The sequence below is a fragment of the Sinocyclocheilus anshuiensis genome, unplaced genomic scaffold, assembly GCF_001515605.1.
Source record: "Sinocyclocheilus anshuiensis isolate Anshui unplaced genomic scaffold, SAMN03320099.WGS_v1.1 scaffold227, whole genome shotgun sequence".
Taxonomy (NCBI): Eukaryota; Metazoa; Chordata; class Actinopteri; order Cypriniformes; family Cyprinidae; genus Sinocyclocheilus; species Sinocyclocheilus anshuiensis.
The window spans coordinates 1,256,957-1,273,133 of record NW_015549590.1 but is presented as its reverse complement, the minus strand read 5'-3'; the positions used below and the strand labels follow the sequence as shown (position 1 = coordinate 1,273,133).

The 16,177-nt window shown below is 35.7% G+C and overlaps 1 protein-coding gene and 1 pseudogene across 1 annotated transcript in view; both read left to right on the top strand.

Moving 5' to 3' along the window:
• LOC107658071 (uncharacterized) overlaps positions 1-9,482 on the top strand; it is a 27,031-nt gene extending 17,549 nt beyond the window's left edge. Inside the window, exons 2-9 of the mRNA XM_016446481.1 lie at positions 2,606-4,559; positions 4,662-4,704; positions 5,773-5,928; positions 6,119-6,208; positions 8,730-8,792; positions 8,893-8,964; positions 9,073-9,140; positions 9,359-9,482. Coding sequence (XP_016301967.1) covers positions 2,625-4,559; positions 4,662-4,704; positions 5,773-5,928; positions 6,119-6,208; positions 8,730-8,792; positions 8,893-8,964; positions 9,073-9,140 — 2,427 coding nt within the window. The 5' untranslated portion in view covers positions 2,606-2,624 and the 3' untranslated portion in view covers positions 9,359-9,482. The remainder of the gene's footprint in view (positions 1-2,605; positions 4,560-4,661; positions 4,705-5,772; positions 5,929-6,118; positions 6,209-8,729; positions 8,793-8,892; positions 8,965-9,072; positions 9,141-9,358) is intronic.
• A 310-nt stretch (positions 9,483-9,792) lies between these two features.
• The window catches only part of LOC107658070 (cationic amino acid transporter 3-like), an 11,068-nt pseudogene continuing 4,683 nt past the window's right edge, over positions 9,793-16,177 (top strand).

Sequence of the window (16,177 nt, the reverse complement as noted above, 5' to 3'; positions counted from 1 at the left end):
AAAATAAATATGAATATGCATTAATTCATCTCACTCACACACAAAAAAACACAGATTCAGTATTCCTCAAAATGAATAAAAATAATGCAACTCAGAATATGACGCAAACCTGCAATAATTAAATGTTAAACAACACAAATATCCTTTATGTATTTAATCCCATTCTATTAACCAATGTCTTTGCTTCTGACCTTCGATGATCCAGTTCAACCATACTAATAAGCACAAATTACACTAGACAAACATTTGTGTGTCTTTTTTTTATTGCTGAAGTGTGTTGAAATTTCTTCTTCTGCATTCTACTGTACGGACGTAAATTTACTTTCCCTTCATCCTGAGGCTTATTCATTTCACTTTTGGTGTGAAAAGGCTTTTATATTTGCCAAAAATATAACTTTTTTATTTTAAAATCAAACAAGCAAGCCCTGTCTAGATTTAAAAAGTAATGCAAAAGTAACGTAATGCATTACTTTCCATAAAAAGTAACTAAGTAACGTAATTAGTTACTTTTTTATGGAGTAACGCAATATTGTAATGCATTACTTTTAAAAGTAACTTTCCCCAACACTGGTTATGAAGCGGGAGAAGATCCCTAATCCCTGAAGGATCTCCAATGAAGGAATGCTGTGTGCGAGATCCCCTGACCTCATGCTGCCCACACGCTTTCCCGATGAAATGGCAATCTCATTTTTTTTTTATTAAGATCAAGTGGATGAAAGCTATTTTTATGTTAGAATATGTTTACGCCAGAGTGTCACTGTGATGAAGAGTCTTCATTATCTGAAATCGCAGCGTGGTTAGATTTCTTAGGTAGTTTTTAAATTAAAGTCTATACATTAAATGTGCATGCCACCTCAGTGGTGTTGTGTATCCTCATTTGAATTTAATCATTTTAAAACTGAATTCTACTCGTAAATGCATTGTTCTTTCTAGGTAAGCTGTTGCTCATATTCAGGTTTTTAAATGCATGTGTCAGTGTCTCGATACGGATCAGCCACGAGAGCTACAATACCCACAGGACCTTCCAGGCATTAGCGGTGGGCGGTAGAGAACACAGTATGATGCAACTCTTCAGCCTTCAGTGTTAGAAATGTGATTAAGCAATTGTTGTCTGATTAAGTAGTTGTATTTATTTAGATATCATTTTAATTGATCATGTTTGTTTCCTTTGACTAAATACACATTATAAATACACAATCCACGTTAGTGTGTGTGTATTCAATAAAAAAAAGTTCTGTTAACCCTGTTAAATTGAAAATTTGAGTTTTTTTCTTTTGTGATTTCATACCTCATGCATAAAAATCAGTAGGCCTACTAAAAGCCATTACTGCATAATAAAGGTGAAATTAATTGATAGCAAATCATAATTTTGTGGTGGAAATATAGAGAGAGAGCGGGAGTCACTATGTCGACATTAACATTTCTTCCCTAACTTGCCCTATGATGTCACATAAACATTAATCGGTCAAAGTGGAGTAAATTACTTCACAATTTTGCACTTTCCCAAACAGTCCTTTTTTGATTATTTTCAATGTATAAATGTTTCCAAAATAAATTCAATAAAATTCTTATTGCTTAATTAATTTGATTGGCCAGTTGTGATGTCCGGTATTTAATTATTTTTATAAAATGTTTTTTATACGGTTTGTGTTGAATGTATGCGGATATGATATTTGCATGACTAAGTTAATAAATCACGATTTCACCGACTAGGCTACCGTTATTTGTGGGAGCGATTTATTATGTATAAATATTCCACTCCTATCGCCGGTTTAAAATGTCCTCCCAGCCTCTTAATTTTCAAACGAAAGGAATATTTGGAGGAGATACAGTGATACTGAGCAATGGGTTAAAAAAAAGACTACATTGATTAAACTACATAATATTTATATTTCATATCCTTTGTTTTTTTATGGTGGTCTACAACAATTTAAGAGAATTTCATAATTTAACTGACTAATTATTGGCAAAGTTATAGTATAAGTAATAATGAATAAAGAAATAAATAATACTGATTGTTGTGTGTGACTGCCAGCACTGGGGGGCGCTGTGATATTTTTGACGCCACACAGATCGGCGCTCTGATTGGTCGAGGACTAAGCGTCTCGTCCAATGACTAGAATGTCCCCGTTTTCAAATCGACTCGGAAATATCAAACACTCGGCCTGATTAGAGATCTGGTAAGGTAATGATAATGCTTCCTAAAGATTATGATCTGTTTATTTTTTTAGAATTTGTATCAAGTTTGTTTGTTCCTTTTCGGATGTTGCTTATTACTAATATTCCGTGTCAATGGTTATATTTGTGTTACCATAGCAAAACGTTCGTTGCAGTTGTTAGTTACAAAGTGAGTTTCTTCTAGTATTTTTATTCTATGTAATATCACTGGTCCAGAATTATTATCAGACATATTTATATAACTTATCTGTATTCTATGCTAAATGTGGTAGGTTAGTTTAGTGTTTAAATTTAGACCAGTATTCAAGGAATTCAACCTGGTGCTTCCTTTTGTAACAAATGTGTCATCCTTTGTGAAATGTGTGATTGCCAGTAAGTAGGTTTCAGGAAGCTACATAATAAATCACAGACTTTTTATTCCTTTTAGAGACCCGCCTGCTATTGAAATGGATATATTTCTAAGGAGGAAGCTTGCCCAGGCCAGTGGCAACATATTGAGCGGATCATCTCTTCAAAAACCTGTTTCCTCTTACCAGCCTATCAAATTGCCAGATCTGTGTTCTAGTTTCTATTCAATTGCAGATGAACCTTTTCCTCAAGTGTCTGGATTTCTTGATGACACCGTCGGCCCGTCCTCTCTTTCAAATGAAACAGGAACTGTGTTGAATTCCCCTGCTTGCACGCCATCAGAAAATCAAGCAAAGAATAAGGATGGAGGAGTTTTAGCACCAAGAAAAGAGGCTACCAATGACTCTGGCCTTAATTGCTCTCTTGGAGCGCACTGTCAGTTGGCAAATGGAAGCACGTCTGCTAGATCGCCACAGAATGAGAAAGACATTACCAGTGCAACAGTGAGCAAAGCAGATGGCGACTGCAATGATGCCACGGTATCCATTACATCTTTAGAGAAATCTGATTTAATTAGTGTAGAGTTGAAGAACAGCACTTTTGATGTGTCCCAAGACTCGAAAGAACGACCTGTCGCTGGTATTAATGCAACTGCTGATCTACACAACATCAGAGAGAAGAACAGCACTTTTGAGTCTCAAGAGCCAAAGGAGGGGTCTGACCCTAGACTTAATTCAACAGTGGATATTGATGTACCCAATACAAAGACTGAGTCAGGAAACACCACTGTTGAACTGGTCCAGTCACATAACCCTAAAGAGGGACCTGACACTGGGGTTAATGCAACTGTGGATATTCCTAATCTAGACAGCGCACAATCAAAAAATAATTCATGTGTTGATAACACTGTACCATTAAACACTACTACAGAACAGCCAAATGAAAACCTTGAAGGAACTATAGACATACAGCCACAAGAAAAACTGGATGGGAGTTTTAACTCTACTGAGGTTAATACAATAAAAAACACGGAGGAAGCTCATTTAAACGTCAATATAACTGTTGATATTGTGGAGCAAACAGCCAGTGCTCCTCTTCAACCCTCTGGTGAGGTTGAACAATCAAACTCTGTTCCTATAAAACCAGCTGAGACGATTAAACATTATACAACCACTGATCTTACCTCCCCAGAAGTTCTAGTTTTGAAGGACACCACTGTTGAAATGAAGCCCTCCAGTACAGAATTAGCCGACCAGGTTAATGATGCTTCTAACTCCGTAGGTGTCACTAAACCAACCTCTAACAGCAGAGAAACAGAAGTTGAGATAAGCACCACAGCTTTTGTTTGCTGTGTCGACGCTCTCGATGATGCTCCTGAGCTTAAAGCAGAGGAGCGTCACAAAAAAACATCAAGTCCTGGATTGGCGGACACCGAGTCTATTCCCTCTTCTGATATGGGAAATATCAGCAGAAACAGTATTTTTTGTTTAGATGACACATTGGACATGAAGACGAGCTTCCTGGTTACATCCACACCTATCGTTTTTGGCAAAGAATACAGATTTGAGATCTTGAGAGACGTGAAGCCCAGAAAGAGGCTGTCTGTGATCAACAGCATCGAGGCCCAGTCGAATGATGAGCTAGTTTGTGCAAGTAATCATGATGGAACTGATGTTGTGCAGGCGACTGAGAGCTCGAGTCAGAGTCAGAAAGTCTCAGCAACATGCACTTTAAGTCCCAGTACATCAGAACCAGCAAATGAGAGCAAGCCTCCCACAAAACTTCCAATCAAAAGACAGCTTCCTCAGCTTTCCTCTAAGCTGAGTTATCCCAAATCCAGTCTTCCTCCAAGGCCTCAGTTGTCCGTGAACTCCACGGTAGCAGTCAAACCAAAGACTCTCCCAGGGCCGCCGGCCCCGCGTCAGCCTGACACATCATCCACCACCCTGCTTGGCAACAGGAAGACGGTTCTGATGAACAAGGGCAAGAACATCGCTCCTGTCAAGAACATCGCATCAGCTAGCACTGTTAAGGTACGAAACTCAATGCTTTATGTTGCTATGAATCAGTCAGCTGGTTACAAACATTGGTCTTGTGCATGGTTTAAATGTTTTTTTTTTCTTTATTTAAAACAGACCTCTATGGTTTCTACTGTCACTGGATATAACTTCACTGCTGGTGAGTGGCTTATACACATGTGTACACATTTCATACATGTACATTATTGTTAAAAAGTTTGAGGTCAGTTTTTTTTCACTGATGCATTAATTAGTCAAAAGTGACAGTAAAGACATTTGTAATGTTACAAAAGATTTCCATTTCAAATAAATGCTCTTCTTTTGAGCTTTCTATTCATTAAAAGAATTCTGATATTAAGTTTCCATCATAAATATTATCATCATAAATAGCTGAGTCCTTAGCCATCTTCAAGAATCGGCTAAAAACACATCTCTTCCATCTTTTTTTGACCCTCTAACTCTAGCACTCTCTATACTAATTTCATTCTTTAAAAAAACTTGCCCCATTTAGACTTGCACTCTATTCATTTACTAACTGCTTGTTTTTCTTTAAAAAAAAAAAAAAACTATTCTTTTTGTATTCTATTTGTTTTCTTTTTATTTATTATACAATTAACAAAAAGCAAAAAAAGGCCTCTAACACTAGCTTGCTGTATTCTTTTTCTGTTCTATCTGTTTTCTTTTTATTTATTATATAATTTAAAAAAAACCTTGCTACGTGTACTGCGTTAACTGAGACTTGTTATAGCACTTGCATATCATTGCTCTTTTGTTGATTTTGATTGCTTCCATTGTCTTCATTTGTAAGTCCCTTTGGATAAAAGCATCTGCTAAATGACTAAATGTAAATGTAATGTAAATATTAAGCAGCACAATTGTTTTTAAACATTAATAATCAGAAGAGATGTTTCTTGAGCACCAAATCAGCACATTAGAATGATTTCTGAAGGACCATGTGACACTGAAGTAATGGCTGCTGAAAATTCAGTGTTGCTGTCGCAGGAATAGATTACATGTTAAAGTATATTAAAAATGAAAAAGCTTACACTTTAAATTATAATGATATTTCACAATATTACTATAATTTTTGATAAAGAGCATAACAACCCAAACTTTTGAACAGTAATGTACATAACTGTATGTTTTTTTTTTTGTTTTTTTTTTTATATTACTAATGTTGTATTATAAATATCAATTATGTATTCTGTAAGCTGTAATGTGGTTGCAGTTGCAAAACCTTCAAGCTCTGGTATACAGCAAATGAAACCATCAGGACTACAGCTGCCAACCCGTAAAAGACTGGCTCTCAAGACACCTCAGACTACACGATCCTCTGTAGAAACCGTTCAGACTCAGCCTAGTAATAAATCGACAGGATTACCAGGTACTTTTCACTGATAGTTTTTCCTTGATGTGTATCTTCAAATTTAGTTAATATCAGGTTTGCTGGTTGCATATTTAATGCAACATTTATACCTAGTAAATAAATACTTAAACAAAATGATTATGTAAATGAAGGGCTCTGATTTTATGTAATGCTTTGTCATTATTTCCTTTAATTTTATCTATGAAAGGTATGAGGACGAGGAGTTCACTGCTTCCCAGTGTGGGCCAAAAGCACTTGAACAATGATGGTTTGCCTTCGGCAAAGAGAAAAAGAATTGGTGCGATCATTTGTCCTATTTTTTATTTACCTTTATCAATTACAGCGATGCTAACTGTACTAGTGAGACTTGATAAATAACAGAAATATCTCTAATACTTTCAGAGGGTCTACAACACATTTTAACCACAACATCTTTAATAAAAACCAAACAAGAATACTAATGTAATACTTATCTCTGGTGTATTTCCTCTTGTGGTGTAGGGTTACAAAATAATGCAGCATTAACTATTAACAGCAGTTAATGTATTTTGATGCAGACTAATTGTTAAAAATGTATGTTGCTTTGTATAATACCACTTAAAAGGTTTTCATTATACCTTTTTAAAACTATGATTTTTGTGAATGGCAATGTTTGTTTATTTCAAAATGAAAAGACATGGTGTACAAAAAGCTTTGGGTGTATCAAAGCAACATTCAAAAACATTATAGTCTGTAAAATGGGGAAAATAGCCACCCGGCCTTTGCCTTAAGCCACATAGACAGATCTCAACAGGATATCTCCCAATATATCATTATTGCAAAGAAAATTCCATATTCTTGTCTGAAGCCATCGGGAAACTGGGCAAGAAAATTGAGTCATCAAACAGAGTTGTCTTGAACATTTCTTATTTGCATGATAGCTGCCTGACTACAGTAGCTGTAATCCAGACTGATTGATATCCTTGTGAAGTGCGCAGTAATAGCCTTGCTGAAAGGACTGGTGCATTTCGGAGCTTGTTGTCAAAGCCTTTTTAATTCATGCTTATAAAGTAGGGATGCTCCGATTAATCGGCTACCGATCACTATCGGCCGATAATCACGTTGGGATGATTGATCGGCGGTCTCTAAAAGGCCGATCTCAAAAAACCAATCTCAAGCTGATGACGCTGCCATGAGAGGGTTGGATTAACGGATTAAAGCGTTCACTGCACACGGTTGTGGTCCGGCAGTACGTTCAGGAGCGGTGCGTCTGCAGCAGTGCAGAGATCGTTTCCGCACCGAGTCTATTGCTGCGCTGCAAGCACTGAATTAAAGTAACAGCGCTCTGTTTGCAGTAAATATGAACATGACTTGACACGAAAATGTAGTAATTACACCATAAATGCATATTATTAAAGTCTACTGTGTTTCACAGTCAACATATGTGGCCTCGTGCGTAGGAAAACAAAGTTCTTTATGAACCGCAGGATTGGTTGTAATAAAGATTTCAATTCAAAAGAAAAGGCAGTAGAGCGGTCTATTTCTGTCAATGGTAAATTTGTGATAACGTAAGAAAAGTAGTTTAAATGTTTTGCCACTTGCTTGAGCAACTTAATATATAAATCTAGAAGTAAATGCAAAAGTAAAAAGCTTTGAATAATGTGTTGCTTATATTTATTGTGCTTAAACATGTCTGTGAAAGATTGTATTACTGTACTGTGTAAAAAAAAAAAGAAAAAAGAATTGCAATGCTGAAAAAGCATTTTCAGTGACAATGTTTGGATTTGAAATCAAAATAATGGATAAATGTTGTGTTTGTGGTAAACAGCCACAGATCAGTAGCGGACTCCTGTGTGAAAGCTGCTTCTCCTCTCACTAGAGTCAGCTAAGAGGGGAATTCCCCCCATTTTCAAAAATGAAATTCAGGCCCTGAATAAATGTCTAAAAATCCTGATTGGAGTATCACTATAAATAGTTATAAATTATAAAAAGAAGGCTTTAAAAAGATCGGTATCGGCATCGGCAGATACTGCTTTCTGTGATCAGCCTCAAAAATCCTGATCGGAGCACCCCTATTACAAAGGAGTTGTGTGTGCATGTCTCCCCATTGAGTCTTTTCATTCGTTTTGAAATGGAGATTTGTAGTGCTGTTCAAACTCAATTATAGGATGGTACATTGGCATCCATGCCACCATAAGAATGCATTGTATTAATTATAGATGCGAAAAAATGTATACAGCACAAAAATGCTCTTACGACATATAAATTGGTTGCATTAAACTGATCAAACATTATGCGTTTAAGGAATTATAAAGTGTTGCAAACTACTATTTCTGTTTCAAATAAGGTCTGACTGTTATTCTGTTCATGAAAGGATCACATTGAACATTTTTCATGGATCTTAGGAACAAACTGTTTTGACCATCTCAAATGTGGATGTATTAGTCATTTAATGAAGCTGCCAAATGAGGACCTCAGTGGAGTGCATTTCTCTAACTAGACCTTTGATGTACTCGTCCTCTTTTGTCCACTTCTCTCTATCTCTCCTCCATCCTGGTTTGGTCAAGTTTGCCAATTAAGAGCCACTTTCAACTGTGCTAACATAAGATGAAAGTTTTCTCTTGTACCACATGATTAGGTGACACACTGTTGACAATGGTCTTCATTAGTAAAGAGAAAGCCATGTATGGTAAAAACTTGCAGCATTTGTAATGTTTAGACGTTTTTCCAGTAACAAAAATCTTGACTAGACAAGACCTTTGTAGCAAATGCGTTTGAAATATTATGGCTTTTATTTTCGAATCTCCGATCTGATGTATTTCTTGTGTTTGTGTCTATAGCACCTGCTCTGTCTACAGTAGAGAACGATGCTGTGCATGCAGCTGAAGGAGCGCATAAACCAGGTGAATTTTGATGGTTGTTATCATAGTGATCATGCAGTACATTTTCAAATTCAGTGTCTTATATTTTTAAACCTATTAATCTCTTTAACCCCCCACCCAGGTTGTGTTAATTGCTTGCAACACCAAGAAAAACTTGAGAGGGTCATTCAAGAACTAATGGGTTTGCGTTCAGGTATCTTAAGTTTTGTATTTCTCTCGAATAACTTTACCCTCTTTGTTCATTTCATTATGAGATAATGTTTTGGTTTTGTTACATTTTGCATACCCTTATCTGTTATAGAGTGTAAAAACTGGAGACCATTGCACGAAAAACTTGAGATGTGCGTAGAGGAGCTGAAGAGAATTTAAGTTGGTATTCAATGTCTTTACACGATTCATTTCTGGGATTTTGTTTTGTTTTTGTTTTGTGCAATTTATTTAAATTTGAGTGGTTTTGTTTGCATGTGTTATGTTAAATCTTAATATGTTTGAGTTAATTGTACAGATTAATATCAATATTCTACAAGTAATATTAAAAGTAGAATTGTATACCTCTGACTGATTCTCTCTCTCTCTCCCATAATTAGTGGGGAAAAGAAGAGAAGTGACACGGAAAGTTATAATTCTGAAATTTCAATGCAGTTCTATGCATTTTTATATGCTTTAAAAAAAATGTGACAGTTTAATAAAATCTAACTCAATCAAATACATTGTCTGCCTTAAGTGTCTCACTGGTTTTACCTAATAAATGACAATATAATTTACAATATGCTTTATGGTTTGTTTTGAGAGCGTAGGAGAAGATTAATATTTTACATTTTCCTCTCAGAGACACTGCATTGTGTCATGAAATGCAGCCAGAGCAAGAATTTCAGAAATTCGCTCAAAACAATACCTGTCGTCAGCGGCAACACGTCCTATGGTTCTACTACGATTGGCTTTGTTCTTTAAGTCTGAAAACCCGACCCCGACGGGAAAACGACCTGTCCTTACAAGGGTTTCCGGATGAGTGTTATATTGCATGGCTTGCTCTGTAGCTCAGTTTTCAAGACTGCTCACTGCACGCCGCGCATCGTCTGTCCGTCTGATAACCCGCTGGATTTTCAGTACATCGTCTCAACAGAGGGTAACTACCTTTTAACGATTATTAGATATGAGACTCCATTCTTAATCTGAAATGTGAGACGTTTCGATTATTCGTTAAATAAACCATCTGAATGAGATTTTCTATCGTAAGCGGAAATCCCTTATGTTTATCATTATTACGTTCTTCCTCGTGGCAGAAATGGCGCGCGTGCCTTTAGATGTGAAATGTGCGCTACTTTATTATTATTTCTATTATTTATTCAGCATATGTATATAAATAGTTACACAAACTCGGATTGATTTAAATGTAATTATCACATTAGCAAAACACATTAAAATTATACCATAATAATACTTTAATATATGCCCATATGTATATATTTTTGCAAATGACAAAATAAGTCAATATGCTGTTATCATGTAGGCAGATTTTCAGGGGCAGTTTTGAACAGCTTCATTTGAACGTGGTTTAAAGTTAGATATGAGTTTAAATAAATCATACTAAACTGAACACATCAGTGCATTGGAGTGTTTCTCAATGCATGTGGGTCTTTGATACGTGTTTCTCAAAAACAGCAGCATCATGAACAGGCTACTGAATGACACTCATCATATGCTGAGCTATAGAATGGTTTCATTAAGTCAAAATGAAATTCCATTGTCTAAATGTAGGTGTGTCGTAACTGGTGCATTCCATTTGAATGGTAAACTAGATATATAGCAGGAAAACTTTCTCTCTAAAGCAGGGTTTTCGTTTTTGATATTCAGAAGAATGCCTCTTGGCAACGTTGCTTCAAGAATGTGGGCTGCAATTGCTTTGAGGGATCATCTTCAGATGTAGAGTATATTAATCTGATTTTCAAACCAGCACTCAGTAGAGTGAAGCAGGTGCCAGGATAGATATCCAGATGATAGACATTGGACCTGTGAATTCACAATGTCTGAACCTGTTTAAGTTACCTAGTTTAGGCCTATTGCTTGAAATGATTTCTTTGTTCAATTGCTCAGAGAATAACTCTGAGTTACTGCATGACCAACTGACACGGCTCTTTCCTTTAACAGGAAGTGTTATTTAACATGCTAGACTGATAAACTGGAGCATAATGAATGATATATCCTCGAAACAGTTTATTCAGTCATATCAGTGTCTGAGGCAGCGCTTTAACTGGTTTCACTGTTAATCATCAGTTTTACAATAACAATCCACTATGTAACAGATTTAATCACCATTTTCATAGACTAGACTTTGCGTTTGCTTTGTTCTAAAGTTAGTGAGCTTTTTTTTTAATGCTAATTGTTTTATATAATACCCCTGGAAGGAATAAATGTTTTCCGTGTAGTGACGTCATTGAATTATACAGAAAGAGAGGTCATTTCTGAGCAGTAGACAATAAGACTTTATTTTTAAAAAGTCTTCCTTGTTTCATTTTTATGTATGAGGATATGCTTTGAACACTAAGACTGCAGTAAAAATACTTAAGGGTCAGTGTTTTTCTGGTATATAGTCGTCTACGGACTACGCAGGTGCAGGTTTACTTCTAGCCTGATCTAGTTAGTGCCTTAGACAGGATCTGATCAAACATGTATGACTACTCAAGCTGCTGGACAGAAACTGCACTAGAAACCCTTTCCTGCATGTGCTCTATTTCTAGTGAAAAGTGTGCAACGGTTACACTGTTCGACATCAGCCATTAATATTTGTATTATGTACACTCTGTATTCAAATAGCATGTCTGACCTTTTTTTTTAATAGCCACCAATCTGCATTCAGAGGATGTGTGCTATTTTTTTTCCCCAATTTCACCCGGTCTGCTCTTTTTCATTTATCCAATGAATTGTGATGAATCAGTTTGGTCTTGCCTGAAATTTGTTTCCATCCACACCAATGTCAGTGCTCTTTATCTGGGCTTTGGAGCTGTTGAACTTCATGAATTATGACTCCGTAATGAAAGGGCAAGCCTCTTCGATATTAATCTTATTAATTTTCCTGATGGGTTGAACTGCCCTGTGGTCAGATGAGGTGTTCGTAAAGTGCTACGTGATTGCTCTGTCTGTGTCTACGGGTGTGGTGGATAACAGCCGCCCTTTACATGAAATGACTTAAATAAAGAGCCGTTCACACCAAGAATAGCTATAAAGTTTTAATGATCATTCTGTGAGAATAAAGACATCTGCACCATATCTTCAGAATCACTTTCAGAGCAGTTTCCGGATGAGCGATAAAAACATTGAAAGCCAACAATCAAAATAAAGAACTTGAGCACCCTAGAGAAAAAATACTAAAATGTATTTGAAATACATTTAATTTGTGCCGAGTATACTACAAATACATTTACATATTTATGTGCTTAATAAAAATACCCTGCAATTGTACTTTTGGTATACTAAACCTGCTAATTTTGGAACTACATTTTTTGTGCTTAATGCACCACAAAATTGTGTTGAAGTAGTGCTGAGGTCCAACTGAAGATATACTGAAGTATATGATTGTGTTAAAGGGGAACTACTGCAAGTATACTTCAGGTACACTTTAAATATCTTGCATTTAAAGACTGATGTTATGCAGAGATCATATAGTCCTTATTAATAGTGACATTAAAACACATTTTAGGCATAATATTAAGATTGCATTGTGCAATAAAGAAATAATGCAAATAAAGTTTAATTATAATTTTATATCAGTAAATATGTTGAACTTCATGAATTATGACTCCGTAATGAAAGGGCAAGCCTCTTCGATATTAATCTTATTAATTTTCCTGATGGGTTGAACTGCCCTGTGGTCAGATGAGGTGTTCGTAAAGTGCTACGTGATTGCTCTGTCTGTGTCTACGGGTGTGGTGGATAACAGCCGCCCTTTACATGAAATGACTTAAATAAAGAGCCGTTCACACCAAGAATAGCTATAAAGTTTTAATGATCATTCTGTGAGAATAAAGACATCTGCACCATATCTTCAGAATCACTTTCAGAGCAGTTTCCGGATGAGCGATAAAAACATTGAAAGCCAACAATCAAAATAAAGAACTTGAGCACCCTAGAGAAAAAATACTAAAATGTATTTGAAATACATTTAATTTGTGCCGAGTATACTACAAATACATTTACATATTTATGTGCTTAATAAAAATACCCTGCAATTGTACTTTTGGTATACTAAACCTGCTAATTTTGGAACTACATTTTTTGTGCTTAATGCACCACAAAATTGTGTTGAAGTAGTGCTGAGGTCCAACTGAAGATATACTGAAGTATATGATTGTGTTAAAGGGGAACTACTGCAAGTATACTTCAGGTACACTTTAAATATCTTGCATTTAAAGACTGATGTTATGCAGAGATCATATAGTCCTTATTAATAGTGACATTAAAACACATTTTAGGCATAATATTAAGACATGCATTGTGCAATAAAGAAATAATGCAAATAAAGTTTAATTATAATTTTATGTCAGTAAATATGTTAAGGATCTGAATTACAATTAGTATGAAATAAATGTATTTTAAATAAATTATGGCATAGTTGTTTTTTTTTTGTTTGTTTTTTTTAAATGTGCATTTAAAGCCACACAATTAATTAAACAGAACGTTATTCTACATTGGTGTGGATGCTAATATGTGACCATGGACCACAAAACCAGTCATAAGGGTCAATTTTTTGAATAAATAAGCTTTCATTGATGTATGGTTTGTTAGGATAAGACAATATTTGGCCGAGATACAACTATTTGAAAATCTGGAATCTGAGGGTGCAAAAATAATTTAAATATTGAGAAAATTGCCTTTAATGTTGTCCAAATGAAGTTCTTAGCAATGCATATTACTAATCAAAAATTAAGTTTTGATATATTTACGGTAGGAAATTTACAGAATATCTTCATATGATCTTAATATCCTAATGATTTTTGGCATAAAAGAAAAATCGATAATTTTGACCCTTACAATGTATTGTTGGCTATTGCTACAAATATACCTGTGCTACTTATGACTGGTTTTGTGTTCCAGGGTCACATATAGTTATTATTCTTAGTATGGACGGGCTTTAGGAGTTCACAATTTTAAGTCAAGACAAGCATTTTCAAATATCTTGTCCTTTGTGAACTTTAGGTTATTTTTCCTCGAAATGAACATCTAAATCAGGCCACTCATTTATTGACCTAATTAGCCAAAAAGGCAGGATTTTCTCACTTTTTTTAAGAAAAAAAATTGTTTCTCTTCTCCTTTAGTGCCTTCCGCTTTATCCTAGTCTGCTCAACGTTATCCATCATGGCTGAGAATAAACTGGCCTCCTTTGGGAAGATGCTGCTGAGGCGTCGCGTGCTGGACACTTCTCAGGACGAGACCCGCTTCGCTCGCTGTCTCACCACTCTTGACCTCATAGCCCTCGGGGTAGGGGCGACACTGGGTGCAGGTGTCTACGTCCTGGCTGGGGAAGTGGCCCGAGAGAAGGCTGGACCTGCCATCGTGCTTTCTTTCCTCATTGCGGCCTTGTCTTCTGTCCTCGCTGGTTTGTGCTACGCCGAATTTGGCGCACGTGTTCCCAAGACGGGATCCGCTTACCTGTACAGCTACGTAACAGTGGGTGAAATATGGGCCTTCATCACGGGATGGAACCTCATTCTGTCATACGTGATTGGTGAGCATGCAGACTTTATCCATAGAAACTAGTTTAATAATGTGACTTTAATTTGGACTGAAAAACATTTCCTTTTTGAATCCAAATTTACTAATTAATCGTCAGCTCCCATGAGTTAACTCAGAATGCGAGCCCAAGAGTTTGACCAATTATATGAGATTACAAATGAGCTGAAGTGGTTTTGAAACTGTATGAAGTGTTTACTCCTCTAGACGAAGGGCCCTTGAGCGGCTGCTTAGGTTTAACGTAACAAGTGGACGTTCTGAAGTCTTTTGCGTCTACTCATATGTCCTTCTCTCCATTTCACAGGCACAGCCAGTGTGGCACGGGCTTGGAGCTCAACGTTTGACAATCTAGTGAACAAAACCATCTCAGATTTTTTCACTGATTACATGTCGTTTCCAGACACTGGAAAAGTGTTAGCAGGGTATCCAGATGTGTTTGCTCTCATCCTGGTCATATTGCTCACAGGTGAGAACCTTTTTCTCTCTAAGAATCCCTCAGCTGTAATGTGATGATGCCCAGTTACGTCTTAGTTGGGGCGAAGTGTTTCCAAAGTCAAGATTTTCCATTATTCTATTAAGTCGGTGGATCTTTGTTCCAGAATTCTTGACTCCACCTCTTATCCAACACCTGGCTTTTGTTGGAGAGCCAAAAAGGTTCTTTGGTTCTACCACACCAGCTATGCTGAAGCAATTAAATCATTTTAAATGGTCCGCTTTACCAATATACCCATTAGTCATAGGACTGTTGCTCACAATTTCTTTTCGCCATTGCCATGCAAAAGACCATAATGGTGTGAATTTGCTACCTCTCACTTCCCACGCAACAGGATTATTGGCATTTGGAGCGAGTGAATCGGCGCTTGTCAACAAGATCTTCACAGGAATCAACCTGGTGGTTCTGACATTTGTTATTATAACGGGCTTTGTGAAAGGCGACACTGCCAACTGGAACCTCACTGTGGAGAACTACATTAACAGCACAAACAACTACAATGCAGAGTAAGTCACACTGCCTTAACTTTTAGATGCAGGCATAGCAATAGAAATTAAGAAAATACAATTTTAGAGCATAAATGAAACACTCGGTTGGGTCAGTAGCATATTTTCTGATTACAGGTAGGCTATACAATTAAATTACAAGAAAGATAGATTTGATAAGATTAAAATGACAATTAGATAATGAAAAGTTACATAAAAGTAAATAAATGAAATAAAATTAAAACTGTCATATTTACATTTATTTTAAAGATATACTAAATAACAAAAAAGATTAAATTAATAAAATGTAATAAGATGTAAAATGTAGATGAAAAAATGAAGGGGAAAAAAACATGTATATATGAATGTATTTTCATTGTAAATTTGAAAACTTGCACATCTTAGAAAAATTAATAAGATTACATTTTAATAAAAAAAATAATGAAAATTAAAAATGTAATAAATCGTGAAAAAATTACAAATAAAAAAATATGTAGACACATACATGTATATATGAATGTCTATTCATTGTAAATTTGAAGTTTGAAAACTTTCACATCTTAGGAAAATTAATAAATAAGATGAAAAATTAAATGAAAATTAAACATTGTAAAAATCTTGAAATAAAATTAAAAATATATTAAAAATATGTACACACACATATATATGTATATATGAATTCACTGTAAATTTGAAGTTTG